This window comes from Oryx dammah, unplaced genomic scaffold (genome assembly GCF_014754425.2).
Source record: "Oryx dammah isolate SB20612 unplaced genomic scaffold, SCBI_Odam_1.1 HiC_scaffold_25, whole genome shotgun sequence".
NCBI lineage: Eukaryota > Metazoa > Chordata > Mammalia > Artiodactyla > Bovidae > Oryx > Oryx dammah.
This window is the reverse complement of record NW_024070209.1, coordinates 94,231,491-94,258,795: the sequence shown is the minus strand read 5'-3', so window position 1 is coordinate 94,258,795 and position 27,305 is coordinate 94,231,491. Positions and strand designations below refer to the sequence as shown.

The window sequence follows — 27,305 nt, the reverse complement described above, 5'->3', positions numbered from 1 at the left end:
TATAAGAAGGAGCAGAGAGACTGGAGTACAGAAGAGGTCCGTTGACTTAAGTGATATGATGAAGAGATCACAAGCCAAGGAATGTAGGTGGCCTTTTCCTTTTCTTGCCTTGAGTCCAGGGAAACTGACTGTGGACTTCTGGCTTCTGAGGGGGAAGATTATAATTTTATGCTGTATCAGGCCAACTGGTAATCTGTCACGGGGATTCCTGATACTCCCAGTCCACACTGGAGCTCGGAGAGAAGGGTGAGCCTGTCTCTGTCGTGCGCAGGTTTCCTCTGGCCCAGGGGTGCTCCACTGGGTCCGCTCAGAAGCCTTGGAAGTGATCTGCGGGTGGTGGTGGGGGGTGGGGGTGGGAGAGCCTGTCGCAGCTCTACAGGCTGGCGCCCTCAGGGCACCCCCCAGGCTGTGCAGTGGGGGCTCCAGCCGTGTCTGGGGGATGCTTCCTTCCAATTACCACGGCCCTGAGCTCAGGTGCGTCTCCCTCCCCGTCTGCTGGGAAAATATCCAGTTCTGTTTTCCCACCGGGCTTGGGGGTGGTAGCCTGGGGAAGAGCCCCCAGCTGCCTTCTACCCTCAGAGGGGCCAGCATGTCAACCACACCAGTCCCCTTCTGTCGGAGACCCGGAGCCACTGGGTTTAGGTCAGCTGTCCCCTCGCATGCAGGACTCGTCTGATTTTATCGACTTCCCATGCCTGGCTGTGACTCACACAGCTCCGCACAGAGCCAGCAAATCAATACGAAATAAGCCAGCCCCTCTAGGCTGGGGAGCCACCATGGATGCTCCCTCTTCGTATGTGCATCCAGGTGCCCGTGGCAGGGACTCGAGGACAGGTCTGCCTTTAGGGAGCGGGCACCGGTGCGGACAGCTTGGCACCAGCTCCGGAGCCCCAAGGACAGGAGCAGGGCCGTTATATCCCGGCCACCTGCACGCCTGTTTGTTTCCATCTGGAGACTCACGCGGTTCAGAGGCAGGAAGTGACTTACAGAAATCCCGAACACAGCACAGAGAAGTAGAGAGCCACCTGGACTGGGTGAGTGTCCATGAGGGCAGGAGGACAAAGCCACACCTCCGTGGGGACGGGCGACAGTTGGACTTTGGCTCCCCGTGGGCCAAAGTGAAAAGGGAAATGTGGCCAGCTGCTCACGTGCACTGGCTCAGGGGCTCAGAGGCAGCAAGGGGGGCAGGAAGAACGATTCCTTGACCTGCCCCCCGACCGCCCAGGGCCTTCTGAGCCGGGTGCCATCCACACCTCGTGAGCCAGCTGTGAGCCCGTTACACCTGCACCTGCAGCTCCTGGGCTCTCACGGGCAAAGACAGGTCGGGGCCCACACCAGGCCCCGCATCTCTCTCACCCAATCACCACCACAGCTCCCCACGTGGGAAGTAGTCCAGCTCAGCCCTCTTCATCCCTGGGGCGGGGGAAGCCCCTGTGCCCTGATGCACTGCAGCTCCCAGGGGGCACCACCTCCATGGGCTACTCCTGTTTGGTGCTTATAAAAAATTCCACCTACAACAGACGCCCCTGTGAGGCCCAGGAAACACAGTCTGCTCCCCACCTCTGATCACCAGGCCCTGGCACACCCAAAGACTGTCCCACACAGCACACCTCCAGGAGAAGGGGACTCAGGCACAAACACCACCAGGGCCACATTTCCACGTGGCCTCATCTTCAACCACAAGGCCACTCTTTAAAATGAAATGTCTGCTACTAACAGCAGGCCACTAGCTTAAAAAGAAAGACACTGTGAAGTTTAAACCTTGTAAAGGGATCAGTGTTTGGATCTCATAGCCTTAATCTGTAATGCAGCGAGCAGGTATCTCAGCGCCAAGAGACTCTGACGGCATAGCCACCCCAGTCCTGGTGCTTCAGCAGCGGGCAGCTGACTCCTGAAGTCTATACCCATGGGCCACGAGGTCAAATCACAGGGCCAGAACTCCCAAGGAAACAAGTCTCTGCAACTCCAAAACATTCCTGGTGGCCCCTTGACGCTACCCCAACATGTCGCTGCCCTGGGAGATTCTTCAGCTTATTGGTTCTAAGCCAGATTTCAGGGACGCTCAAATTCACCCCAGGAAAGCAGAAAAATAATCAAGATTCCAACTCTAAACCCAAAGCATGTTTGGTGTCTCTCAGCCCTGGAGGGTCTTCAAAGCCCTTCAAAGCCTGAAATAAAATGAAATGTTATTTCATTTACCTGGCCTGTGACAACGCAGGGTGCTACTAGTGCCATTTTACAGACAGGAGACCTGCCCAGCAGGGGTGGGCCATGGCAGCAGGAGGGCGTGGCTGCCAGCTCGGAGACACCAAAGTACTCCGCCTCCCCAGCAGCAGCAAAAGCTCATGTTGTCTCATGTCTGAGCCTAACAAGACTCAGAAACATTCCTGTCCCTTCATCCAGGCTGGCCACCAGATCTGGAAATGGCCATCTGGTAGCTCCATCTCACAGCTCAGGAAGAGAGGCTGGTAGTCTCTAGGGTGACCCACGGTCTGAACCTAGAAGCTCGTGGCCCCCTCTTGGTGGGGAGCATTTCAGAGGCATGGGCCTGAGCTGACAGGGGCCCTGTGTGGGGTCTGGTCCATGGGTAAAGGATAGACACTGAACAGAATCACCCTGGTTACCAGGGAAACCAGGGCAACCAGATCCCCCTGCCTGTGCTCCTTCCATCAACAAGCAGACACTGGACACTCTGTCTGGTTCCAGTCTGTCTCCCTTCCCAGATCTGAGCAGCCCAGGGGCGAGATGGCACCCAGCCTGCCATTGGCCATCCCTCTAACCCCTTCCTGCCCAACAGTGCTAATCAGGCTGACGTTGGGCAGAGCAGACTGGTGAAGGACCAGACCCAGATGGTACCAATGCCACAGGCAGACACGCATCCCGGATTTCCACCGAGCTGGTGAGGTGAGCCCTGCCCCAGCTGGGTGCCCATCATGCTCACCCCTCTAAATGCCGCTGGGCCGTGGGCCATACACTCACCTCATACAGCAAACAGCCCAGAGACCAGATGTCAGACTTGAAGTTATAGCCATTCTCATGGATCCTCTCTGGTGACATGTAGTACGGCGTCCCCACTGAAACACAGCAAAGGGACAGGCAGGCGCTCATGCTCTGGGCAGTGGTGGCAGGGGTGGGGTGGGGAGGGGAGGGGCCTGACCTCAGCCTCACTGGGATCCTGGGCAGCCCCCTTGCCCTCTCTTCCTGCCCCCTCCTCTGACAAGTGAGAGGGCTCGGTCAGACTGGAGGGCCCCATGCTCATGGGGCCCTAAAAGTTCCTGGAAATAGGGACTCACCCAGACCTGAGAATCCATCTTGGGGGTTGGTGGCGGAGGCCTGGTGTTCTTTCTAATTGCCCAGGTTAGGGGGACACAGAGGCCAGGCTCTGGGAAGCAACTGACCAAGTATTGTCTAAAAGTGACTGCTTAAATCCCAGAAGAGTTCAGATAAGGTTCTCAGCAGTGGAAACCACTACGGTGACTGCTGACCAACCATGGCATGTGAGCCCATTTAACAGATAGAGAAACTGAGGCTCAGAAAAATGACAGGACTGAGGTTCAAACCCAGATCTTCAGGCTCCAGAAACTGAACTCTTAGCCACCACCCTTGGCTACTAGCACCAATCAACATGTCCTGCCTGAGATTTCTTAACAAGGACAGAAAAGATACTAAGTATAAAAGAAAAGACTGATTAACTAGGCTTCATTAAAATTAGGAAGTTCAGTTCATGAAAGACCACTGAGAGTTAAAAGGCAAGCCACAGACAGGAAGAAAATTGTCTCAACAGTGATCTCATAGAGAGAATGTATTTTTAAACTTCTATAAATCAATATATAAAAGACAAACACCCACCCTCTCTCAAATTAGCAAAATATTTGAAGGGTCATTTCAAGAGGAGACTATCCAAGTCACCAATAAACACGTGAAACGAAGCTATATTTCTCATTATTGATTAGGGCAATGCACATTAAAGGTACAATGAGGTAACACCTACCACCTGAATGGTTTAAGCTAGAAGACTTAGATGACTAAGGTGGCAGTGTGCAGAGCCACTGGAACCCTTATGCATTGCTCACGGGGCGATAAAACACCACCATCACCCTGGGAAACCGTCTGGCAGTGTCTACTGTACTACAGTTGCACACTGCCTACATTAAAATTCAGCAATTCTTCTCCTAGGTATATGCCCAAGAGACGAGTACTCTGTCCATCAAGAGACATGATCAAGAATTTGCAGAATGGCTTTATTTGTAATAGCCCCAAACTGGAAACAAGTGGTAATCAACAGCAGAAAGGATAGATTGATAATGTGGTCTATTCACATAAGGGAACACTAAACAGCAATGAACAAGAGCAAATCTCAGGTACGTACCACAAAAGGGACCGTTTTCACAGACTCAGTGTTGAGGGAAAGAAGCCAGGAACAAAAGAATACCACTATTTGATTTCATTTTTATCCAAAATAGGAAAAATTACTTTATGATCAGGAAAGGGCTTGAGAGAGCTTTGCTGTGTGCATATCATGTCTCAGTTAAAAAGCAGAGGCGGCACACTTAAAGACTGGAGCTGGGCAAGCATGGAAGGATTTCCTGGTGGGTAGTGAAGCCCCCATCACCAGAGGCATGCAAGTTGCAGCAGAGCGGCTGATTTGGCAGGGCTGAGCAAGGGGGCGTAGGAACCTGGATTTGCAACCACAGATTTATAATCTGAAATTCTTATATCAGTCCATCTGAAGGACAGCTGTTCAGGAGGCCAGGTTTTAAAGACTGTTACATAGAGGACATTTATACTGGCTATATGAATGTGACGGTGGCTGGGGTGGTTCTGGTCAGGGACTATGAAGGCAGCCACAGTCCAGTGTGGCAGAGGCTGAGACTGAGATGTGGACTGATGACCCTAGGAAGGAGGGATGTAGGAACACAGGGGACCCTGGGGGAGAAGAGGCCTGTTGATGAGCTGGACTGGGAAAGTGACGGCTGCCCCAAGGCAGGGGCCTAGGCTTCAGGCTGTCATGGGCCAAAGGCGTTTCAAGGCAACTTATTTTTGCCAAGTAAAGGTGTTTAAACACAAAACCCCAACTACCACTTCATGTCACTACTTCTCAGTTTAACACTAAAACAAGAAGAAAACTCAAGATCAAGGACAGTGTCTTACATTGAGAAAGTTTAGCTGTTTGAAACTGATCTTCTTGCTTTTCTCCTCTCTTTGGAAATGAGTGAGATTCTGTCGTGCCCGTCTTGGAGAGGCCATGAACAGTGTTGGAAGCTCCTGCTCCTGGCCTGAGCACCCCGGGAGCAGGATCTTGTTACCAAAGTGTCCCAGTGCCCTCCCCAGGACCAGGCCACAACAGGTGCCCTCTAAGCATCTAGTCACCAAGTCAATGAACCCATCTGCATGGTATCAGATAGTATGTATCAGGATAAACACTTTTAAACGCAGCCTAATGCACTATTTACTTATGTCTGTCTGAGGGACTAGCTGATTATTGCTTTACTGGGTTACCAAGCACTGTTTGATGGCAATAATCTTTAAACCAGGACAGCAGCCATCACTTAAATAGTTTTAAGAACTGTGTCATCCTACGTGCATACTTTATGGCTGAAATCAGGGGGCTAATTGCTACTTAGCAGAAAGAGCTGTCAGTTAGCAAATGAACCCATGTGGGATTCTATAAGCAAACTGCACTTCTAGTAGCAACCCCTTGTATATTTAGGTCACAAGGGAGCAAAATGAAAATGAATGGGCAAGTGTGAAATGGATGACTTGTCATATCCAAACCACAGGATGAAATCCAAACAGTTCTCACTTAACAGTGGGACCCTCAGACCAAATGGCAAGCGATCCTGCACTTGGGGTGCTGTGGGTGGACATGCTTACCAGGTGAGGACCGTCTCCCACACAGAACCACCACACGGGGCTGATGGGGTGCACACAGAGATGGCGCAGGTCACAGGCCCTGTCCTCAGTGAGGGGCAGCAGGTCCACTGTCTGGCTGCACTGCACCAAGACCCCTGGCCAACCACCCCCCACGCCACTCCCTAGCCAGAAGTGTTGGCTGGCCCTGACATCTCTTCCCACCCTGGCTCACCCTTTGCTTATTCTAGATCCTCTTGGGCCCCACAGGAGGGACTTGGGGGAGAGAAGACCTGCTGAGTGGTCAGGCTTTGGCCTCGGTGGGGCTGCCTTGCCAGGCCCATCTGAAAGTGAAGACTGAGTAGCTGGTCCCCCTGCTCGAGTTCCCCTGCTGGCCACCCCGGCCTGCCCTCCAGTTCAGTCTGTGCCTCTGCTTCCCGGTGGGCTTTCAAGGTCAGTTAAAGTGCCCCCTCCCCTGGCCAGGGAGGGCCAGCTGCTCAGTGGAGTCGGGGCGCCTTTCCTTTATCTCCCTGTCCCTCTGCTGAGGTTCCAGATGCCGGCCTTGGCCCTGCTTGGGGTGAAAGCCTGGAGGCACCGGGGAGAGAAAGCTGGGGGCTTCACCTTCTGCTCTCCTCTCGACCTTCTACCTTTTTATTGCTCCTTCAGCTTTTACTCGTTTCCACCAGATATGAGGTGGAAAAGGCAAACATATCCTAATAAGATTTGTATTTTCTTCTAAAATGCCAGGGCTACATACTCCATCCATTCATCCGTCTTTCCATTCATGCATCACCCCTCTGTCTGTCCGTCCACCCATCCGTCAGCATCCCAATGTTAACTGAGCCCTGGCGCTCTGCCGGACCCTCCAAGGTGTGGGTCTATCAGTAGGTAGTGAGTTGCCTGTCCCAGCAAGTGTCCAGGAGGCAGCTGAACAAGGAAAGAGTCAGCTGAACAAGGAAAGAGTCAACTGACCAACGGCTGTAACGAGATCACCTGAAAGAGGCTCTTAAAAATCGGCACTCCTGGCCCAACTCCAGGCCTGTGGGACCAGAAGCTCCAGGGCTGGAACTTGGGCCCCTGCATCTCCCACAACCTCCTGGAGCGTATCATACAACTGAGAGGAGCTCTGCAGCCTCCCACACCGGCCCTCCTTGCAGCTGCTCAGAAATGTGGAGCCATGAATCCACCAAGTGCTAACGGAGGGAAGTGGGGCCTGTTCCCTGATCCAGGGGTGGGGCCTCTGCATCTTAAAGCAGGGGTGCTCTGCCTCGCTGGAGGGCTCTTCAAACTACAAAGCTGCAGGGGGTGAACAGCACCTCTTCCTGCTGTGCCAGCTTTTCCAGGGAATGAAGTCTGTACAACTACTTTTATGCCCACAGTAAATGCCTGGACATTATGAAAGATAATGCACAACTTGCAGGAGTTTTATTAAAGATAAAATGAGAGACTTCAAAGAAGCTCCAAGCTTGCAGCAGGCCCTGGAGAAGTGACCCCGACCCCCAGGGGTTCTGGGGGAGAGAGGGAGAAGCTGGCAGGGGGAGGAGCCTCCGCAGACAGTGGCCCTAAACGCCAGGCGGGGACCTCCGTGGGCACTTCCAGCGGCAGAGCAGTGACACAGCCTTCGCAGAGACGCTCAGATGCAGAAAGTGCACAGCCAGGGTCTCAAATCCCCTGCCAGCAATCTCCCCATCAGCCCCGCAGCCCCCAGTCCTGCCCCCACCCTCCCCTCCAGGGACAGAGCTCTGCATATGAAAGAGGAGCCCAACAAACCCTGACCTTCCCAGCGTCTTCACCTAGAACTCCCAGATTTCAAACCCGGCAGATATCAGAGGAGAACGCAGGACCTCAAAGCGGAGGCTGATTAAAGGGCCCCGCTTCCCGAGATGCGCCACTCCTGTCAAAACAAACTTTGCTGTGTTTTGAAATGCTCACGGTGTTTGAAACATGTTCATTAGATATGAAAAAGGCAAAGATTTCACATGAAGGGGAGGCTGGCATCTGTGGGCTGCACTTCTTCCCCGGATGGTGGTTTTGCTGGGAAAGGGGGTGGGGAGCTGACACGCATCCCATCCCAAGCGGCACCCCAGCCAGGCCTGGACCCGTTGCAGCCGCTGGTGAGCAGAGAGCCGGACCCTCTCTCTCTGCCTCCAGTGGAAAATGGGGTGAACTCAATGGTCCGTAGGGTCCTCCCCGCCACATTCTGGAGCCCTGGTATCTGTCTCAGAAAAATGGGGATAGTTTGAACTCCTGGCACACGGACAAGAGGAAGCAACAGCTCTAGGAAGGCTCTGCTCCCCACAGACCCCGAGGGCTGGGCAATGGAGGGGGGTGGTCCAAGGAAAGGAGGGCTCGGGGTGCCCAAGAGGGCAGGGGAGCCAGTGAGGACCAGACTCCTCTGTGCTGCACGAGGCCCTGACCCATGAAACTCCCTCCCTGCACCCACCCCCCCCCCAACACCAGGCCTCACTTGCTGAGGGGGCTCCCCTCCTCCCCAGCCCCCTGGCCACTGTTCTAGCTGCTGCACCTCACCTGGACAACAGTTTGGCTTAGCCCCCCTGCCCCCATTCTCACCGCCCCCTGCCCCGCATCCTGCACCCCGAAGCAGGCGCCATGTCTCTGCCTCAGGCCGAGGGCTTCTCATCCCCCAAGAGAGAAAAGCTAGGTCCTCAGCTTCCGGGGCCTCTCCAGATTCTCCCAGCTCCACCCAACACTGGGACCGCAACACACGAACACCCTGTCCGTGTGCCACCGTTTGTCACCAAGTCCTCCTAAGTTACCAGCCGACCCGAGGTCAGGCCACACTCAGCCCTCCCGAGAAGGAGCCATGTTCATGAAACACTGTACTTCTACCAGCGTCGACTTGATTCCATATTGTTTACATCCCTAAATATCTGCCTACTGGTAGTTCCCCCATGGAGGATCGCTAACAGATCTAAGAGTCAGGGAGCACGACGCTGCCAGGTTACGCAGCACCCCACATTCCCAGGTATCAGGGGCTCATCCCAAGATAGCGCAGGAAGCCTTGGGTGGAAACTCTCGCGTGGCCGCGCCTCACCCGCCACGTGGCCTTGCCCCCCGCCTGCCACGTGGTTCTGGTTGAAGCGCCACCTGGCAACTCGAAGATGCTCGCCTCACTGCACCTGTGCTTCCTCCCCTATTAACAAGTCCTGAGGATCCCCACCTCCCTGGGCGGCTGGAGCACTAAGCAAGGTGCCCCCTGGGACATGAAAATGCTGTGGCTGGTGGTGAAGATGCTGAACACATTTTCCAGCCCCGAAAGGCCTCCCCAGCCCCTGCCTGCCTGGGGCCACAGGGATACAGCAGTGCTGCTCTCTGCCCCCGTTTTCTCATCTGTCAAAAGATTTTAAGCCTCACTGGTCCACATTTTTAAGATGCAACATGTTTTTCAAGCATCCTTTAAAGCTTGTCTTCTTTGTTAAGACACCTCCTTGGTCAGTTTAGTGACTTCAGGAAATGGAAATAAAGCCCCTGGGAGGGGCCAAGGCAGCTCCAGGTCCCCAGTGGACCCTTGCTCCTCGGGCACAGCTGAATCAGACAGCCCAGTTCTGTGCCTGCACACAGTGGGCCTGCCACGTACCATTCTGCTTGCCCCACACACAGCGCCACCCTGGGTCTGTCCAGGAACCCCCTGAGAGCAGGAAAGGTGGTAGCACCTCATGTTCCCATAACCTCACATCTCCCACCCAGCCCAGGACCAGGGCACTCAGCCTGGGGAAAGGAGAAGGGAGGATTTATGTATGCCCCACAGCCAGGCCAGGGGTCGGTGACATGGAAAACAGCCTGACTGTGGGTACCTGACAAGGGTCGCCCCCAACCAGACCTGTCTTCTCCAGTCCCCCTGAAAGGCAGGGTGGGGCACTGTACTGGCCTGGATGTGAGCCTGCCTCACCTCCCACCTAGATCCCAGCCCGAGGCCGTCGGGTCTCGCGGCAGAGCGGGCAGGGCCTGCTCTCCCAGCCCCACAATTTGTCTTGCAGCTGCTGCTGTTGCTCGGAGCGAGACACTTGCTTGTAGCTTGTGAGCTGTGTGTAGGCAAATCTTTCATTTTTCTTTCATTATGCCGGCGTGTACTGTCACTTAATTTTTATGTATGCAATCCTTCCTGACAAATATGATCTGCTGCCTGGTAATTCGTCTGACGCTCATTCTGTTCCGCGCTCTAATTACGGCTCCTATTCCTGACACTGAGGCAGCCGCTCTGCCACCGCTGGGTACCGCACCTGTCAGCCCGGCCATGGCATGACTAATGCCCTTTCATGCCAGCCTCGTGTTAGCAAATATGGAGGCGGGGAGGGGGCTGGGGGAGGAGGCGGCAGGAGGAGATGGGATTTGCATAAGCCCTACCCTGGGTCAGCAGCCTCTGGAGACAAGGTGGTTGCTGGGGCAACGTGGCTGCCTCGGAACATTCCCCACATAGTAGGTGCACAGAGAGGCAACGGATGAATAATTCATACCCACGCACGGGGTGTGAGGGAGGCTCTGCCCCCCAAGTCCTTCCTGAGTCACAAGGCACCCGCAATTAGTGCAGCCTTCTGCCCCACCGAATGTGTGTACAAGACAGCTGTTTGTGGAACCTCGCTATGGAAGGGGGTCTTTTCTCCTGGTCTCCGAGACTTCAGACCTGGGCTCTGGCTTGGCACTGTTACCTTCGTGGGGCCTGGCCCTCGGTTCTGGCCGTAGGGCCTTGCTGAGCCCATGCGGGCCTCTCAACTCGATGGGCACACGGCCCCACGAGGGCTCCTTCCACCTACCACGAGACCCGACAACCACTCAGAGGCTGTGGGAAGAGCACCCGGGCAGCCTTTTCCCAAGTTCCAATTCCTTCTCATTAATATAATAAGTGCACCAGTCCAAGTCGATAAACTCACACTGTCGGACGAGCCCGCATTTCTGCCCGCTCCTAACGATGTGATCTTAACCAGCTCTGACTTGTGCCGCAGTCTTTTCCCCGGCAGGACAGAGGAGGGTTGGGACCTGACTGACAGGGGACAGGAGGCAGTGGCTTTAACTCTGCTCTTTGACGGTTTCCCTTGAATTTCTGGCCTTTCTGAAGCCCTTGCACCAGAGAGGTAAACAGTCCCAAGCTGACAAGACACAATGATTTTCCCAAAGAGAAAGATATGGGGAAGCGAGAAAGAGACGGCTTCCTCCCAAGTATGGGGAGTCAGTGGCCGAGCTCTGGAGGCAGATCCTTCCAGGAAGAACCCTGGGCTCCTGGAAGAACCGGGCGCTGCACCGGGAGGGCTGCATCAGGGCCCGGCTCTGCCTTCATAAAACTCAGAAGAGTCCCTCAAGCTCCCTGGGTCTCAGATTCCTCATCAGCACAGAGGAAGGAGCCTATGGACCCTGACATCTGCTTGAGGCATGACCGAAGCATCACCAACTCAAGGGTTGGCGGGTCCTTAAACATCCTTTCATTCTGACCTAACGGAAGAGCCACAGCACACCAGCTGCTAAGGAGGCCGGGCCAGAGGTCCTCTGAGGTCAGATGAGGATGACGGTTTCAAAACAACCACACACGCACTTACACAGTCACACACACTCACAGTCTCTCCGGTTCCCAGCTGGGAGCTGTTGATCTCTGAGTTAGCCTGTTTCTCCAGACTGTGTGCTATACCCTGAGAGCCTCGAGCCATAGGGACCTGTATGAACAGTGACAGTTTCCACCAGGAAAGCGTGTCTTCCAGAAGGCTGCTGTGTGTCTCTTGGCACGCCGCAGGCTCTCAGCGGTGTAACACACAGGAAGACCAGAGATGCACTGGCTGGGCCACGGAGTGCGGGGGATGCGAGTGGACAACAGAGCGGTGTTCAAGGGGCTCTGCCTGTGCTCGGGACCAGCTCCCTCTTGTGGATGCGGCACCAAACAGGGGAGGTGAGTCTCAGGCGCCGTCCCCTGCAGATGCCACGACAAAGAGCCAGGAACTGCTGGGGGTTGGGGAAATGCCTCTGCACCCTGCCCTGGCCTGAAATGTTCCCACACAGCCCTGGTCACAGCACCCAAGGGACCCTACTTCTGTGTTCCACACACACTGGGGACTTCGCTGGTTTCTAATCAAATGTAAAATTCTCCAGCGGTCCAAGTTTCGCATTTGCTCACATATCTGGAGAACGAAATGGCAACCCACTCCAGTACGCTTGCCTGGAAAATCCCATGGACAGAGGAGCCTGGTAAGCTACAGTCCATGGGGTCGCAAAGAGTCAGACACGACTGAGCGACTTCACTCACTCACTCATATCTGGATTCTGAAGCTGGACAGTGCTTAACATGACCCGAAACACACATGTGACCTCCAAGTCTCCTCCGGCGTCGGGCTCCCAGCACCCCCGCACTCCTGGGATGGTGTTCCCACTGAGCTCAGCTTTCGAGGCCCCACCTGCCTTCCTTGCCACCCAAGGGCCCTCGACCCTCCCCATGCCATCATTTCCTCCATACCTCACCGGCTCCTAGTCACTCCCCACACTTCAGCTACAAAGTCACCTCCACCATGAAAGCACTGGGCTCCTGTAGCTTTGAAACAGCCGGTTTAAAAGCCAAAAGCTGTAAACAGCCCAAACATCCCCAGCAGGAGGAACGGGCTGAATGTACATGAATGAATAAGTGTCACGATCTCACGTGTTGGCAGGTCCTTGAACATCCTTTTGTTCTGACCTAACAGAAGAGCCATGGTGCACCAGCTGCTAGGGAGACCGGGCCAGGGGTCCTCCGGGGTCAGATGGGGATGAGAGCTTCAAAACCACCACACCCACACACAATGGGACACCATGCAGCAATGAGAAAAACGGCATGGTGGTCTCTGCAACCGCGGAGCCACACCTCCCTATCCCTAAAACATGAGCTTGTGAGGACATGGGTGGTCACATCCTGGGCTCCTCCAGTCCTTGGTTTACTCCCCTCTGGCCACTGTTCTGAAGAAGAATGTCTGAGGTTCCAACCACAGGCACCCTGGGGACAGGGTTCGCACCTCCCATGTCATCCAGGACTTTGGGGATCGCTGGGGTGTGAACAGCCTGTCCTTACCTAGGGAGTGGGCCGCGGTGGTCTCTGAGCTGAAGAAGCGGCCCAGGCCGAGGTCGCCCAGCTTCACGATGCCCGTGGCCGTGATGAACACGTTGGCAGGCTTGATGTCTGCAGGGGAAGGAGAGGGGGGTTGGTGTGGGGTCTGCGGTGAGGCTGCCTGGTGGTGAGGGGAAGAAGGGAGGAGGAGGCCTGGGGGTGGGCAGAGAGTGGAGGCCTTTAGGTGATGGGTTTAGTCCCCAGTCCTGCTCTCTCAGGGCAAGGCCCTGGCCCTGTCTCTGCCCAGCTGAGGGACTTTGAGAAAGGTAACCTCAGTTTCCTCATCTGTAAGATGGGTCTAACTTCAGGGCTGCTGTGAGGTCTAGGAGTGCAGGGATTTTTGTTCTCGTCTCTTCTTTTTCAGCAGAGCGGGTACTCTATGCAGGTCTGTATAACAGATGAAGGAGGCGCTCAGGGAGGTAACCTGTGCTGTTTCCCAGTCACCAGGCAGTGCCTCACACACAGCAGCCACTGATAGACCCAAGCAAAATGAGCAAATGGGGGCATGAGTAAAGGCATCTAGCTAAAGCACACAGCGCTCTGCCAGGCACACAGCAGGCCCTTTGCTCACAGTCTAGGATGATGTCAGCTCTCAGAAACACTCATCTCCTCTGTCCAGACAACTCCTACTAAGACTTCAAAGGCCAGATGAGAAGTTCCCTTTTCCAGGATGATTTCCTGCCCTCCCAGGCAGAGCTGGCAGCAGTAGCGGAACTAGCCATGACTTCCCTGCCAGGCTCTCCACCCACCCTACCCTCGCTGCAGCCCCCTCTTTCTGTCTCTGGGCTGGTTTCGGGGATTGGAGGTTATGTGTTGAGCATGGCCCCTGTTCCTGAGGTCCCTGTAGCTACACGGCACTTGGTGCTCTCACCTTGTGGAGGCCCCTGACAAGGGCACAAGGTCCGGGGTGCCGTCAAGCCTGACGTCTCCCACTCCCATTCTCTGAGGCCGTAAGGACAGGTGAGATGCTGGCCACCCACCGGATGGGGATACAAGGCGGTCGCCCTCCTCAGGCTGTTCCGAGCAGCCTAGGGGAAGGCTGTGTCCGGTGGCCCCCGGCACGTACCGCGGTGCATGACCCGGCGGGAGTGCATGTGCTCCACGGCGCTGCAAAGCTGCACAAAGTACTTCCACACGGTCCTCTCCGGGATGAGCCGCTTCTGCTTCTTGAAGTACTGCAGAGGGGGAGACAGACACACGGACAGGCTCAGGTGATGGGCCTGGGAGGGCCGCTGTAGGGTCCCTGCTCCAGGGGTCACGTGTCTACCCTCAGCACCAGGCTCCCTGAAGGTGGGGCCTGCCTGGCCAGAGGGGATGTCCTGATGGCTTCTCTGAAGGGATGCTGGGATCACATCTTGAAGGCTGCTCTCTATGACCCTTTACCTAGAGTCTCCTGGACACATGTCCATTTCCTCCCACACTGCCCGACAGGGATTAGTTCCTTGCAGGAGTGACTGGTGTGGGCTCTCTGCCCTGGGCCTGGCCCAGCCCAGGATGGGGGCATCCAAGACCTGCTTGGTGGTTAAAGCTCAGCTCTCTTCCTGGGAGCCAGCACATGTAACCATGAACAAGCATAGCAATGACCTCCAGGAAGCGGGCTTGACAGTCTCGAATGGACCTTCCAGTTTCAACAGGCACAACCTATTTTGTTGTCTGGCAAATCATACTTAACACTCCAGAAAAAAAAAAGTGAAAAAACAAAAGCCTAAACCTACCCAGGCTGCACCGAGTGATCTGTAAGTAACCAAAGGTCCTGAAAGCTCAATCAACCAGGAACATGCCCTCGTCCACTGTTCAGATCAGCATCCCTCCAGGGGGAGCTCCTGTGGGCCAGGCCCGTAGGGGTCGGGGACGTAATTCACCCACCCGTCATGTGGAACCTAGTTTTTGTTCACTTAGAGCAACCATCTTTTCCCAAAGCAGCCAGAGGTGAAGACTTGGTCCACATGTCAGGGCAGCCACACTGGCACAGGGAAGACTCAGGACACACTCGCAGCCTGAGGCAGGAGGCGGGACCCGAGCTAACCTCTGCTAAGCACCTGCTGTGTGCAGCCTCAGTGATGGCTGCACCCATCTCACAGATGGGGAAACTGAGGGCCACACAGGAGCAGTAAGGGGCAGAGTTACAACAGCTCAACCTGGGAAGCCCAAGCTCTTAACCCACTTCTAATGGTACCAGTAACCACCTGATGAAGGCCCAAGGTCAGAGAGGTTCAGGAACTTGCCCAGGGTCATCCAGCAGGGGCAGCAGAGCTGGGACCGGATGTGGACACCTCCAACCTTGGGACAGTCACTAGTGGGAAGCCCCTGGACCGCCTCTAAAGCCCCATGAGGCTCTTCCAAGGCTCCATTCTGGGAGGGGACCTTGTGTGTCAGCTGCCCCTGGCTCCCGGCACAGAGCTCCCCCAGGACCACCACAGGCCTCCGCAGTGGGCCGTGCTGCGGTGTTATTTGTGCCCTAATGTTAGCTAATCCTCATTATAGCATTTAAATGGGGACGTGCGCGGCTGTGCGTGGTGATTTTCTAAATGTCACATCCTATTGGTGTGGATGACATTTAGCAGGAAGGCGCAGAGTCTCTGGTGGGTTCTGGGGTAGCAGCAGCTCTGGCTTCACCATCCATTGTAAATAATGGCCAGCACATGGCCCTGGTGGTGCTGCTTGGCTCTGGAGGCTGGGGGCCTTTGGGACAGAGGGTCTGCTGGCCAGCCACCTCCCTGTCAAGCCAGGACTCAGTGTGGCCCCAGGCTGAGCCCTGCCTAGGGCCCCGTTCCCTCCAAAAGCTGGAGGCAGCTAGAGAGCAGGAAAGGCCAGAGAACAGCTGCTCCCAGGCCCCGAGCACTGTGCTGGGTGCATTACAGATGGGAAACTGAGGTACAGGGAGCTGCCCAGGTCATCCCACAGGTGTGTCTGACCCTGGGCCCAGGGTCTTCCTACTGCCTTGCCTTGCCTTTCTGAGCTGCTCTGCCTGCAGGGCCACAGACTCAGCAGGGGAAGGGGAGGGTGAGGGGCCCTTGATGGAGGGAGGGAGGTGCCAGGCCATGTGAGGAGGAGGGCTCCTGAGACAGGAGGGCCTGAAGCACCTGGAAGCTGGGCCACCGCCCTAGAAACCAAGGGTGTGAGTAACCGACTTGAACCCTGGGTCAAGGTTGGCCCAGGGGAAGTTGGGGTGAGGGGAGGCACCACCCCAGGTGCCCCAGGTACAAAGGATGCTGGATGCCACCACACCTCCTCCTGTCTCTCCTGGATGGAAGGAGCCTGCAGCTCCAGGCCCTGCAGCTCCCGAGCAGCCCTCCCCGATGAGGCCCCCACAACTGCAGTGGAAACTGAGGTTCAGGTAGGGGAGGGATCTATAATTTGCCCAGCACCCCCAACTCCCCACTGTCTGACTCCAGCCCCCTCCATGAGCTGAGAGGCTGTGAGAGAGGGGGTTTGAGGCCATGGGGGCTGACAGGGTGCAGCACCCTGACCAGACAAAGTGCTTTGTGGACCCTGGGCTTCCATCCCTCTGGGCTCTGGCACAAGCTGTTCTGCCTCTAGGCTTGCAGGTCTCCCCTCACGTCTCTGCTAATGTGTCACTTCCTCCAGGAAGCCTTCCCTGCTAACGTGTCACCTCCTCCAGGAAGCCTTCCATGGCTCCCACAGACCCTGAACTTGGCTTGTTCATGGCTGTGCGTGACTGCTCGTTCATAGCTCTGCTCTCCCATCAGAAGGCAAGCTCCCTGAGGGCCGCGCCTAGGCCAGCAGCACGGGGGTGGGCACAGTGAGGGTCTGGACGCATGGTGTTCAGTGAGAGAATGACACAGGAAGGAGAAAAAGAGTGGGGGTAGCGGGGGAGAAGTGAGATGTGATACAGCACATCTGTTCCCACCAGGGATCTGCGTGGAGATTAACATCCCTGCAAATGCATTAATATGTCAACGAAAGTATAAAAGCAGGTGATAACAGCTCAAGTAATGCTGCTTCCCAGAGACGCCCGTATTCCTAGGAGCCAAATTTCAGAAGAGCAGGTACTGAGCAATCATTCAGTCCCCAGGGCCTGGTGGGAAAGACACGGCGTCTATGACCATCTGCAAGTATGGCTGGGAGCAGGGTTGGGGCTCGAGCATGGCCCAGCCCGGCTCAGGGACAGACTGGGCTCGGGGGAGGAGCGATGCAGGCCCACCAACACGGTCTGTGGATGAGGGTCCAGACAGCCGGGGAGTGAGGACCTTGAGGGAGGAGGGGTGAGTGGAGCTGAGCACGCTGGCTCAGGGATCCCATTTAGAGACTGTGCTACCGCAGGCAGGTGACAAAACCTCTCTGAGCCTCGCTATTCAAGGGTAGTATGGACTCAGTGAGTGAGGCATACGCTCAGCACGGCTGTGGCCTGCAGTGGGTGCCCCATCGGTGGAGCTGTGATGGTCCCCGTGCCCAGACTCAGGCGAACCCAGTCCTGGGCTCAAGGCAGGGGGGTGAACAGGCAGTCTGGGGGCTGCTGTGGGACTTGGCAGGTTGCTTAAAATCTCTGAGATCCCTGACCTCGGCCATTATATGGGAAGGAAGATGTCTCTCAAGGGGTGAGGGGCTCAGGAAGGTCCCCTGGGGATGATGCCACCAGAGGGCCACTGGAAGCAGAGACCTGGGCCACAGGCATGGTCTGTCCCCATGTTGCTGAGGATCCTCAGGTAACTCTTCCACCCTCTCTGGGCTTAGTTTTCCCGTCTATAAATGAGGCAGAAGACACTTTCCCAGAGTCTGAGACCTGGGGTCTGACCTACAGGGGGTTATACCCCATCCCTTCTGCGAGGCAAAAGTGGCATGAGCCCATGGGTGGGCTGGGGTGGTGAGGGACCGCAGATGGGTCTTTTCTGCCCGTGGCTGACCCTCTCCCAGCAAGTGTGGATGGGACCATAACTGAGGCCTCTGGGCATCAGCAAGGGGGGCGAGGGGCGAGTGTCCTTGAGTGGCTGCCTCTGCCTGAGGCCAGAGCACTGGGGGGATCTGGGCTGAGGTGCGGGGGCACCTGACCTGGGCAGTCCCCCGAGACCCAGCTCTCCTGCCAGGCACCCTCACCTTGATCATCTGTGATAGGTCGCCCGCATCCGCCAGCTCCAGCACAATGTTCAGCTCATTGTCCTCGATGAATGAGTCCAAATACTTGATGATGTTTGGATGGTTCAGTTGCTGCCCAAAGAGAGAAAAAGAGGGAGATGGAACCAGTGAGAGATGATACAGTTGGAGAGGCGAGTATCTGGGGGGAATGGCCTGCAGACCTGGGTGACACTGGGAAAGCCATTTTGCATCCCTGAGCCTCAGTGTCCCCCTCTGTAAAATGGGCATAATCTTTTGCAGAGAAGTGGTGAAGATTACACGGGCTGATACCCCTGAAATATCTACATGGTGACCACTTGCAGCTAAGACTCAACAGACACTGTGGAAACGACCCTTTTCTCTCTCCTCCTCTTCATCATCAGCACCACCCAGGCCCCTCCAGGGTAGGGCCAGGCCCCCACCACTCCACCTCTGTACTCAGTGGTCCTGGAATACTTGGAAGTGTCCACCTCCTTCCTTCTTCCTTCCCACTTTCTCAATTTCTGACCCACCCTTTGTGAAATCTTGAGAAAACATCATTCCTGGTGTGAGAGCTGCCCTGAGCATGGTGCTCAGTAATGAAGCCCTGATTCTGGCCTGATCACCATGGCCCATGTGATCACTGGATAGGACTGCACCCCATTGGCCGGAAGTCAGCCCCTGCTTGGCTGACAGGAGACCCTGGCATTCCTCAAAACTGAAACTATACTGAAATGGCCCCAGGATCTAGGGAAGGCAGAGGGACTCAAATATTCTGCCACAGCATAGTCAGCCTGTTCAGCGGGGGTCCCACCCAGAGGCCACTTGAAAGCACATTCTCCCAAAGGCCCAGAAGGTGCTGTGTGAGGGGCATGTATCTATGCTGCGCCACTGTCCTGCCCCGCCTGGCAGCCTCTCACTGGTCCTGGCATGAAGAGCATGAATGGTCCCGCCCAGTGGCCCCTCTGAGGACCGTGCTTCTTTCTGTTTTGTAGGAAACACCCCGTGCCCTGGCACATCCTGTTGACTTCCCACAGGCAGGCTGGAGAGGTGGGTCACGTTCTGCAAAGGGTCTGGCCTGGTGGCAGAGGTTATAACCATGGCAACGGGGGCTGCCTCTGACCAGATGCTACACTGAGTCCTTCCAATGCCTCTTCTCACTAATTCCACGACAACACCTCTGAAGACAGCACTCTCACCATCAACCCCTTAGACAGATGAGAAAACCAAGGCCCCAGGTGGTCAGCAGCTTACCCACGGCCCCACAGCTAGTGAGCAAGAGGTGTATCTGTCTGCGAAGCTCACAGCTGACCATGTTCAGTGGCACTGCAGCCTGGGGGCGGGTCAGAGACCCCGCACCAGGCAGGCCCGGGTCATGCCACCTGGGGCAGCCTCACCAAAGAGGCTGTGGTCACTCAGCTCTGAGCCCAAGAACCAAACAGGCTGGCTCGGTGTGTACACGTGTACAATCCCTTACTCACATGAGCAACACATGTGTGTTCTTGGCCATGAGTAGGGAAACAGGGGTGTGTGATCCAGACAGCTACTCCCCAGGGCTGAGGAATCAAGAGTTTCAGGGATCACAACTGGGTCCAAAGTTAACCATTTAGTAAAACTTTCAAAATGTTATCTGAAGCATATTTTAGGACCTGTGATGGCTGGAGTTAAGGACACCTCCCTACAAGCCTCTAGGCTCCCCCTTGGGACCCATCACAGCCAAGGGCCACCCCAGCGAGCATCCACAACTCCCATATGGCCACGATACCTCACGCTCAGCCACTGCGGGGCCCTTCTCTTGTCCCCACATTCAAGTCACACATCCTGAATGTGGCATTCGAGTCCACTGTGATCTGCATGCCCATCCATACTGCCAGGGCTCCTGCAGCAGGCTCGTCTCAGCCTTCCAGATTCTGAGAGCAGGCCCTGGGAGCTACGCGATTTCCCCGGGGCCCTTGCGTCTGCCAGCATCACCCGACGGTCACCATCTGCCGCCTGTCTGTTCTCCCTCCTGCCTAGGAATCCCTGGGTGGTGGGGTGGCGGGGGGGAGGGTGCCATGGTTGACGGTACCAGTAGCCCCACTTTACAGGAAGCTGCCAAGCAAGCTTGCTCTCTATGTGGGGAGAGAGGACACCAAGTCAGTGCTGACTGTGTGCTCTCCTGTGCCAGGCCCTCTTCAGACACTATTTTATTTAAAAAATTTTTTCACTGGTTTATTTTTTGGCCATGCCACGCTGCTTGCAGGATCTCAGTTCCTCAGCCAGAGACTGAATCCAGGTCACGGAAAGGAAATCCTGGAATCCTAACCACTAGGCCAGCAGGGAACTCCCCCGATACTATTTTAGTTAATTTTCTCTATCTGCCCATATCCTGTGAGGCTGGCATTCTCACCATTGAGCAGATGGGCAAACTGAGGCTCAGGGAGGTTAAGTCATATGCTTAAGGTCACACAGCTTGTAAACGAAGACATCAGCATTTGAATCCAGGATCCCGGGCCTCCAAAGCCCATCCCTTTTTTTCTCCTCCATCACCTCCTAATTCTCAGATGGAATCCTGAACCTGGGGAGGAGGGCAGAGCCCCAGGGCGAGCCACCCCTAGACCAGGGAAATAGGTCTAGTCCAGAAAGTTCCGTCATCTCTGACTCTCAGGAGACCGAGGGGAAGCCAGCAGGAAGGTGGAAAGGATGACCAGAGACACCATCCACCACCACCATCCCTCGCCCTGGACAGGCCCCACAGGTCTGTCCTTCACACAACCCTGTCCAGCTCTGGTGGAACCAAGGACTTCTGCCCACAGAGGGGCAGGCACATCAGCTACTCCTGGGGGGACCCATCCCCAGCTGTGCATCCTGCCTCCTCCCTGTTGGAGGCCTGGCTAAAGTCCAAAAGGTGGACAACTCAGGGCCCCCAAGCCCCTCCAGCTCCCAGAACCTGGGGCCCGTGCTTGGCTGTCAATTCTGCCCAGTGCCCCAGACTGGCTCGGCTCTGTCTCCCTGGCATAGAGCATCTCCTGGGTGCACAAGAATGGGAGAGAAGAAGAGAACACACCTGGCTGAATATTCAGATGTGTGTGCCTCTGCGTAGAAATACAAGGGCACAAGGCTGAGAGCAAAGATGTGATGAGACCGACAGGGAGACAGAGAGACAGACCGCAGTCGGACCCAATGCCCACCTCCGCTCCTTCCCCAACAGCCTGGTCCATGGCCGCCACAGCCAAGGACAGCCAGTCTGGAGGGACTGGGCAGAGGTAAGGTGGGGTCCCCACTCAGCCACAGGAGGACAAACCAGCCACTGCCCTCCTCCAAAACACGTTGTTTCTGAATTTAAAGGGCTAAGGGGCTGTGATGGTCACGACATGGCCCAGCCTGGCCCAAGGAAGCATGGGGCTCCCACTCGGCCCAGGGCACTCACCTTCAGGAGGCCGATCTCCTTGACACAGTCCTGCCTGGCCTTGGCGTCCATCATCTCAAATATCTTGAGTGAGAGAAGACAGAAAAAGAGTGGTTAAAACCAGCATCCAGAGCCCCAGAGGGAGCACAAGGCCCAGGACCCCAATCTGGGTTCTCACGCCTCCTTGCAGAGGGAACCCTTAGGACAATGGTTTGGATAACTGGGTGCCCATCACGTGCCAGACGCTGTGCTGACCAATTCCCACCGAATCATCTCAGCAGCTCCTATGAGGCGGGGGTTACTGCGGCCAACTTACAGAGGAGAAGACTGAGGTCCAGAGAAGTCCTGTGACTTGCTAAGGTCATGCACCGGTAAGGGATAGGACAGGAGATACCCTTGGAGCCTCAGTCTTCACGTCTATAAATGGGGCCAACAGCCTGACCTCACTGGGCACTCATGTGGACCAAGTTAGAAGAAAGGGTGTAGCATGCGGCCCCTGATGCCCCCCAGGACCTGTGTTCACTCCACATGGGTCCTCCCAGCACATCCTAACTTATAGGAACAAACTAGAGGGCGACACTACAGCCAGCCCACCGCAGAACCCATCTCAGCACTAAAAACCAACACAGAGAGAACCCGGGTGAGCCTGTCCCTGGCAGACAAACGCAGAACACGGACCTCTTCTGAACCGAGGAGCCCGTGTCCCCTCTGGCCATCCCAGGCCACGTGTGCAGCACCCAGATCCACAAGGACAGAATCACGCTGTCCGGCTCCAGGCGGGGCTTCTTCACCCGTCTCCCCACCTCGTGACTGTGTCTGAACTGCCTTCCCTCTCCTGGGCCTTCTCTGCCCAGCCAGTTAATCTCATTCTTTAAGGTAAATGAGCAAGTCGAGGGGCTGTGGAAGCCCTGCTGGAGGACTCAAGACCATTTCCTGCAGAAAAGAGCCATTCAGAGGGGCCCAAAGGCTCTCAGGAGCAGCTTTCTCCTTGAGCTTTGCTGCATAGAATACATCTGCCTGACCCCACTCCTCCAATTAGAAGGGACTCAGAGGTTGGGCAGTAGCCCAGAGCTACCAGAGAGGGTCAGTTGGCTGCAGATCTGAGCCTCAGCTCCCACTTAGCTTCCCCCACCAGCCCTGGTAAGTTATTCACGTGTCTGCAGTTTTCCTCCTCTGAAAAATGGGGTGATAATGCCCAACCCACAAAGCTGCTGTCAAGATTCTGTGAGCTCCAGCATAACGCAGTATACAGCAGGCACTCAGCATGTGCTCGTCCTTGTTTTCCTTTATGGTTCACAGGGAGCTTTCGCAAAGACCAGGCCGCCTGATTCTTCCACAGCCCCGTGAGTGAGGAGAGTGCCAGTTTTCCGGGTTTTTTGCAGGGAAGAGGCAGGACTAGCCCAGGGCCACCGTGATCAGCCACCAGCCGGTTCCTGCCGTGTAGTTCTGACCCCATGGCGCTGTTGGCTCACCTGCACCTTCTTCAGAGCCACTGTCTTCCTGTCCAGCAAGCAGGTGGCCTTGTACACCTCACTGAACTGCCCTCGGCCAATCTTCTTCTCGATCTGGAAGTCGGCCAGTGAGCAGCGAAAAGACAGGGCTGTGGGGTGCCTCTGGAGGGGAAGGGCAGAGGGCATCAGTGGCCAGCCAGGCGGAGTGGAGGGCTGAGACCTGGGGTGGGGTCTGGGGGCGGCGCTACCCCTTCCCCAGCCCCAGCAACACCCTTTCAGGGTGAAGGAGGGACCCCGCTCGCCCCCTCACTATCAGAGCCCCGCTCGCCCCGTGGCGCTCTCCACACCAGCTCCCTTTGATCCCGACGATGCCCCTCTGCAGATCTGGGCTCCTCCACACCCTTGTCTCCATCCCTCAGTATCGGATCACTTGTTCTTTGTTCGTTTCTGTCTCCACTCTCGTGGACCAGGGCCTCGTCTGCCCTGGTCACTCCTGATCGCTTTCTGTCCCTGCTGGAGCCGACCAGCAGAGCAGGTGCAATAAACATCTAAGGCAGCAACTAGCAAAGCCACACCGCCGAGGGTGGGGGTAGGCTCTGCGGGGTCCTGTCAGCCCCAGGGCTCCAGGACACACCCCCAACCCTTATCCTTCAAGTCACCCCATGAAGCAGCAACCTCCCCTCCCAGGGTAGCTTTACCACTGCAGAGATGGGAACACACAGGTTAAACTCGCAGCCTGACATTTGGAGCCCATTCTTTGGATAAACTGTCCCCTTTATGGCAACATGAAGAATCTGGGCACCGTGATGACTCTCCAGGGGTCAGCGTTGAAGGCAATGATTAAGCTGCAGGACCTGCCCAGGATGGAGCCAAACAGATGAGGCCCAGTGGCAGGTCCACCCTCTGCCCAAAACACACCTGCAAAGGTGGTCTCAGGACAAGGAGAGTAGGGGGAGCCACTGCTGGGCCCTAGAAGGGGGCGGGGGGAAGGGCACAGGGAGCCCCACGACAGCCTGGCAGGGTGGGCCCTCCCTCCTGCTACACCCCCACTCTCAGGTGGGGGATCACACCCACTGGGGACCCTCCCCACTGGGTGGTGACATGAAGATGGGGTCTCTGTTGCTGCTGGGTGACTTGCACACAGTAGGTGTGGAGAAAGGTTCCTTCAGGGGAACAGGGGTGGGGCAAGAAAGCCTGAGGGCCCCCGGCCCCACCAACACCTGCCGCAGCAGGGCAAGTCGCTGTATTTTCAGAAGTGGAAACGCCTCTTCCAGAGTTTGGCCAGAGCCTCTGATAGGCCGAAGGTCAGGAGTTCCCCTGTGCTGTGTTCTGGAACTCTCCCCACCAGGAATGCCAAGAGCAGACCAGTCATTCCTGGAGGAGCCCTGGGAACCCCCGTGTGACTGGCTGTGGAGCCCGTCAGCCTGGGTCACTGGCTGGTGACTTTGCGGTTACACAAGCCACCCTGAGCCTTGGTTTCGTGTCCGTAGGGTAGAAGAAGTAGGGTGGCTAAGAGAATTTGGCAAGATTGCTAAGCCGTGCACACAGTAAGTGCTTAGCGGTTGCAGCCCTGTTATGGACAGGCTTGGGCAAGGCAGGAATGAGGAGGTCGGGGTTGGAGGATTGGGACCTGAGCGGCTACTCCCCACCTCTGCACCTGCCATGGCCCAGCTCCGCACCAAGGAAACTCTAATGGGCACCTTCTTGCCAGGACTGAGAGATGGAACTCAGCTTTGCAGCTCGCAATCGCTGGGCCCACCCTGACCCAAGTCTCCAGGCATAATTACCTCCTGTGATGGGAGACTTTAAGACATTCTGCCTGGGGACCTGAGCAGGGGGGTAGGCTGGTGGAGGAGGAAGACGGTGCTCTCATTCACCACCTGCCAGTCTCTGCCAGGTAAGCTCTTCAGTCTCAGCAATGGACCTACATGCACACCCAGCATTCACCTCAGAGGAGCGAGCGTGCATTTACTAAGCATGTACTACGTGCCAGGCACCGTGCGCGTAGCTTCCCGGGACCCTGTGAGCAGACATCACTGTGACTCCATTTCAGGAAATAGGCTCAGAGGGGAGTCTCCAGACCCTACCGTGAGTAACACCGGGGATTTGAACCAGGACAGGATACTCCCTTCACCCTGTACATGTTACCACCCAACTCTGCTTTCCCGTCAAGACCTTGTGACTAGTTAGGCCTCCCAGCTTCAGCCACCTGAGCCCCACCTGTGCCCCCACCATGGGCCTCCGCCTTAGTCCCCTCTGCCCCCTGAACTGGGGCTCTGACTTGCCAAGCAAGTGCTCAGGGCACGTGTGTCAAAGGACACAACAAAATGCGCTCAAAACAGCCGGGAGCACAAGGGAGTCTGTGACCCAGCCACTGTCACTTCTGTGGGCACAGCAGAAACCACACCCCCGAGAAGAAGGCAACGCTCTGGGCCCCTGGAGGAGCCGCGTGTGGTCAGGGCGACAGCGCCATGCCGTCTCGCGCGTTAGGCGCCGGCAACGCATCTGCTGGTGTCCTAGGTGACGAAACAGGCTTAACGACTGAAGCCCCCTAACAGCTTGTGAAACGAGGCTTATCGATCCCACTCTATGATTAAGGACACTGAGGCACAGCCAGGCAATGGGAGCTGGGACTTGAACTCCCGGATGACGGAAAGCCAGGCATGCTGCCCGGAGACATGGGGCAGGGTCTCTCTGCCCCACCTGTTTCCCTGGGGACAGTGAGGGTCTGGAGGGCGTGCTCTCTAAGGGTCCTACTTCTGCCAACGCGGAGTGATGAGTGGCCAGAGTCCCTGGCACTTTCCACCCACCTCAAGGACGTTCCCCAGAGGCCATGTGGTCCAGCTCCACGGCTGGAAGCTCCCAAAGGATAGGGACCTCCCAGCCAGCCTGGCTGACCGCCTTGCACTTCTGAATATGCGATGACCCAGATTTGCATTTCCTATCACAACCCATCCAACCTAATTAGAGGAAGGCTCCAAGGAGGCAGCAGGTTACCCAGGGGGCAGTGCAGCGTGAGGGGGCTCGGGGGCTGCTGCCACCCCACCGGGGTCAGGACAGGGCCCTGTCCCCGAGGGGACTCCTGCTCAGGTGGGGGTCACTACAGGATGCAGGGCTTCTGGGGGTGCAGCTGCCTGAGCCAGCAGAGTCCTGACCCCAATTTAACTCAGGGACTCGGAGCAGAAAAGGAACGGCTGAACTGAGTTCTTGCCCCCAAAGGCCAGGCCTCTCCCTGCTGCCACCCACCTCCTGGGTGGGCCCCCGGCAAGTTCCTGCAGGGGACAGAGGTGGGCCATGATGCGGGTGTTAGAAACCCAGCCCCAGGACCTCCAGGAGAAGAGGGTCTGGGAGCTCTAAGCTGCTGGGCAGACAGGGCTGGCCCCGAACAGCCCACACGATAGTGGGGCCAACAGTCAGCCCTCCTGACGGCCTTTCTGAAAACGGCTCATTTAACACTTACTGTCCCGTTATGTCAGGGACCCCACTCTGCCTCCTAGGGAAAATACAACCCCAGGGCCCAGGGTGGCAGAGAGGTGACTGCCACTCTGGCCCAGTCTGCTGAAATGCTGACACTGGGGCCTGGAGGCTTGGGTTCAAGTCCTGGCTCCGCCTCTTCCCAGAGAGCCCTCTGGGCTTCAGTTTCCTCATCTGTCCAACTGGGATCTGTTGAACAACCGTCATCTGTCCAACCGTCATCTAGTTCTTTGTCCTTGGCAAACAGCCCTGGGTGACTGATGGAAGGACAGTCAATTCAGAGGCTGTAGGTACGTCCACCACACCCCTTTACTGTAGCCAGAGGATGTTGGGTAAATGACCTCTCTGAGCCTCAGTTTCCTCATCTGTGAAATGGGGCTATGAAGACCTATTTAAGTGAGATGAGGGTTGTCCAACAACCCTCTAGAGGGCTGTTGGGGGTTAAATAAGTTAATGAGTGAACACTTAGAAGAGGGCCCGATACTTAGGAAATGCTGCATATTTGGTGTTATTATGTTTGTTGTTATTATTACTGTTGGTTTGGCATTGCAGAATGTCTGGAGAATGCAGCACGTACTTCCCAGGGGCTGGGGAGAAACAAAGGCAGGGTGTGCACAGTGCCCAGGCAGGTGGGAGCCTGGCCCAGGGAATAAACACAGGGAATTGTCAGATGGCATTATCAATACCACTTGTGTTCCCATCCCACCGAGGGTCTGCGCTGAGCATATTCCTAGCTCTAGGTTCTCTAGCTGTAAAAAGTAAAATGTATTTTAAAACGCAAGGCTAAGATCAATGACGTCCCGTTTCCTTAGCACCCATGGTGCTGGCTGTTTAAAGAACACCATCTCACTTAACTAGGTCTTCATAGCCCCATTTCATGTATGAGGAAACTGAGGCTCAGAAAGGCCATTTACCCAACATCCTCTGGCTACAGTAAAGGGATGAGATGGATGTACCTGCAGCCTCTGACTTGACTGTCCTTCCATCAGTCGCCCAGGGCTATTTGCCAAGGACA

The 27,305-nt window shown here is 56.1% G+C and overlaps 1 protein-coding gene across 2 annotated transcripts in view; it reads right to left on the bottom strand.

The window, feature by feature from the left end:
* The window catches only part of NEK6 (NIMA related kinase 6), an 83,917-nt gene that overhangs the window by 8,703 nt on the left and 47,909 nt on the right, over positions 1-27,305 (bottom strand). For both annotated transcript variants that reach the window (XM_040225098.1, XM_040225099.1), the window contains exons 3-8: positions 22,838-22,978; positions 21,387-21,449; positions 17,981-18,091; positions 13,992-14,100; positions 12,890-12,997; positions 2,980-3,074 (exon numbers count right to left, since the gene is read on the bottom strand). In XM_040225098.1, coding sequence (XP_040081032.1) covers positions 2,980-3,074; positions 12,890-12,997; positions 13,992-14,100; positions 17,981-18,091; positions 21,387-21,449; positions 22,838-22,978 — 627 coding nt within the window. The remainder of the gene's footprint in view (positions 1-2,979; positions 3,075-12,889; positions 12,998-13,991; positions 14,101-17,980; positions 18,092-21,386; positions 21,450-22,837; positions 22,979-27,305) is intronic.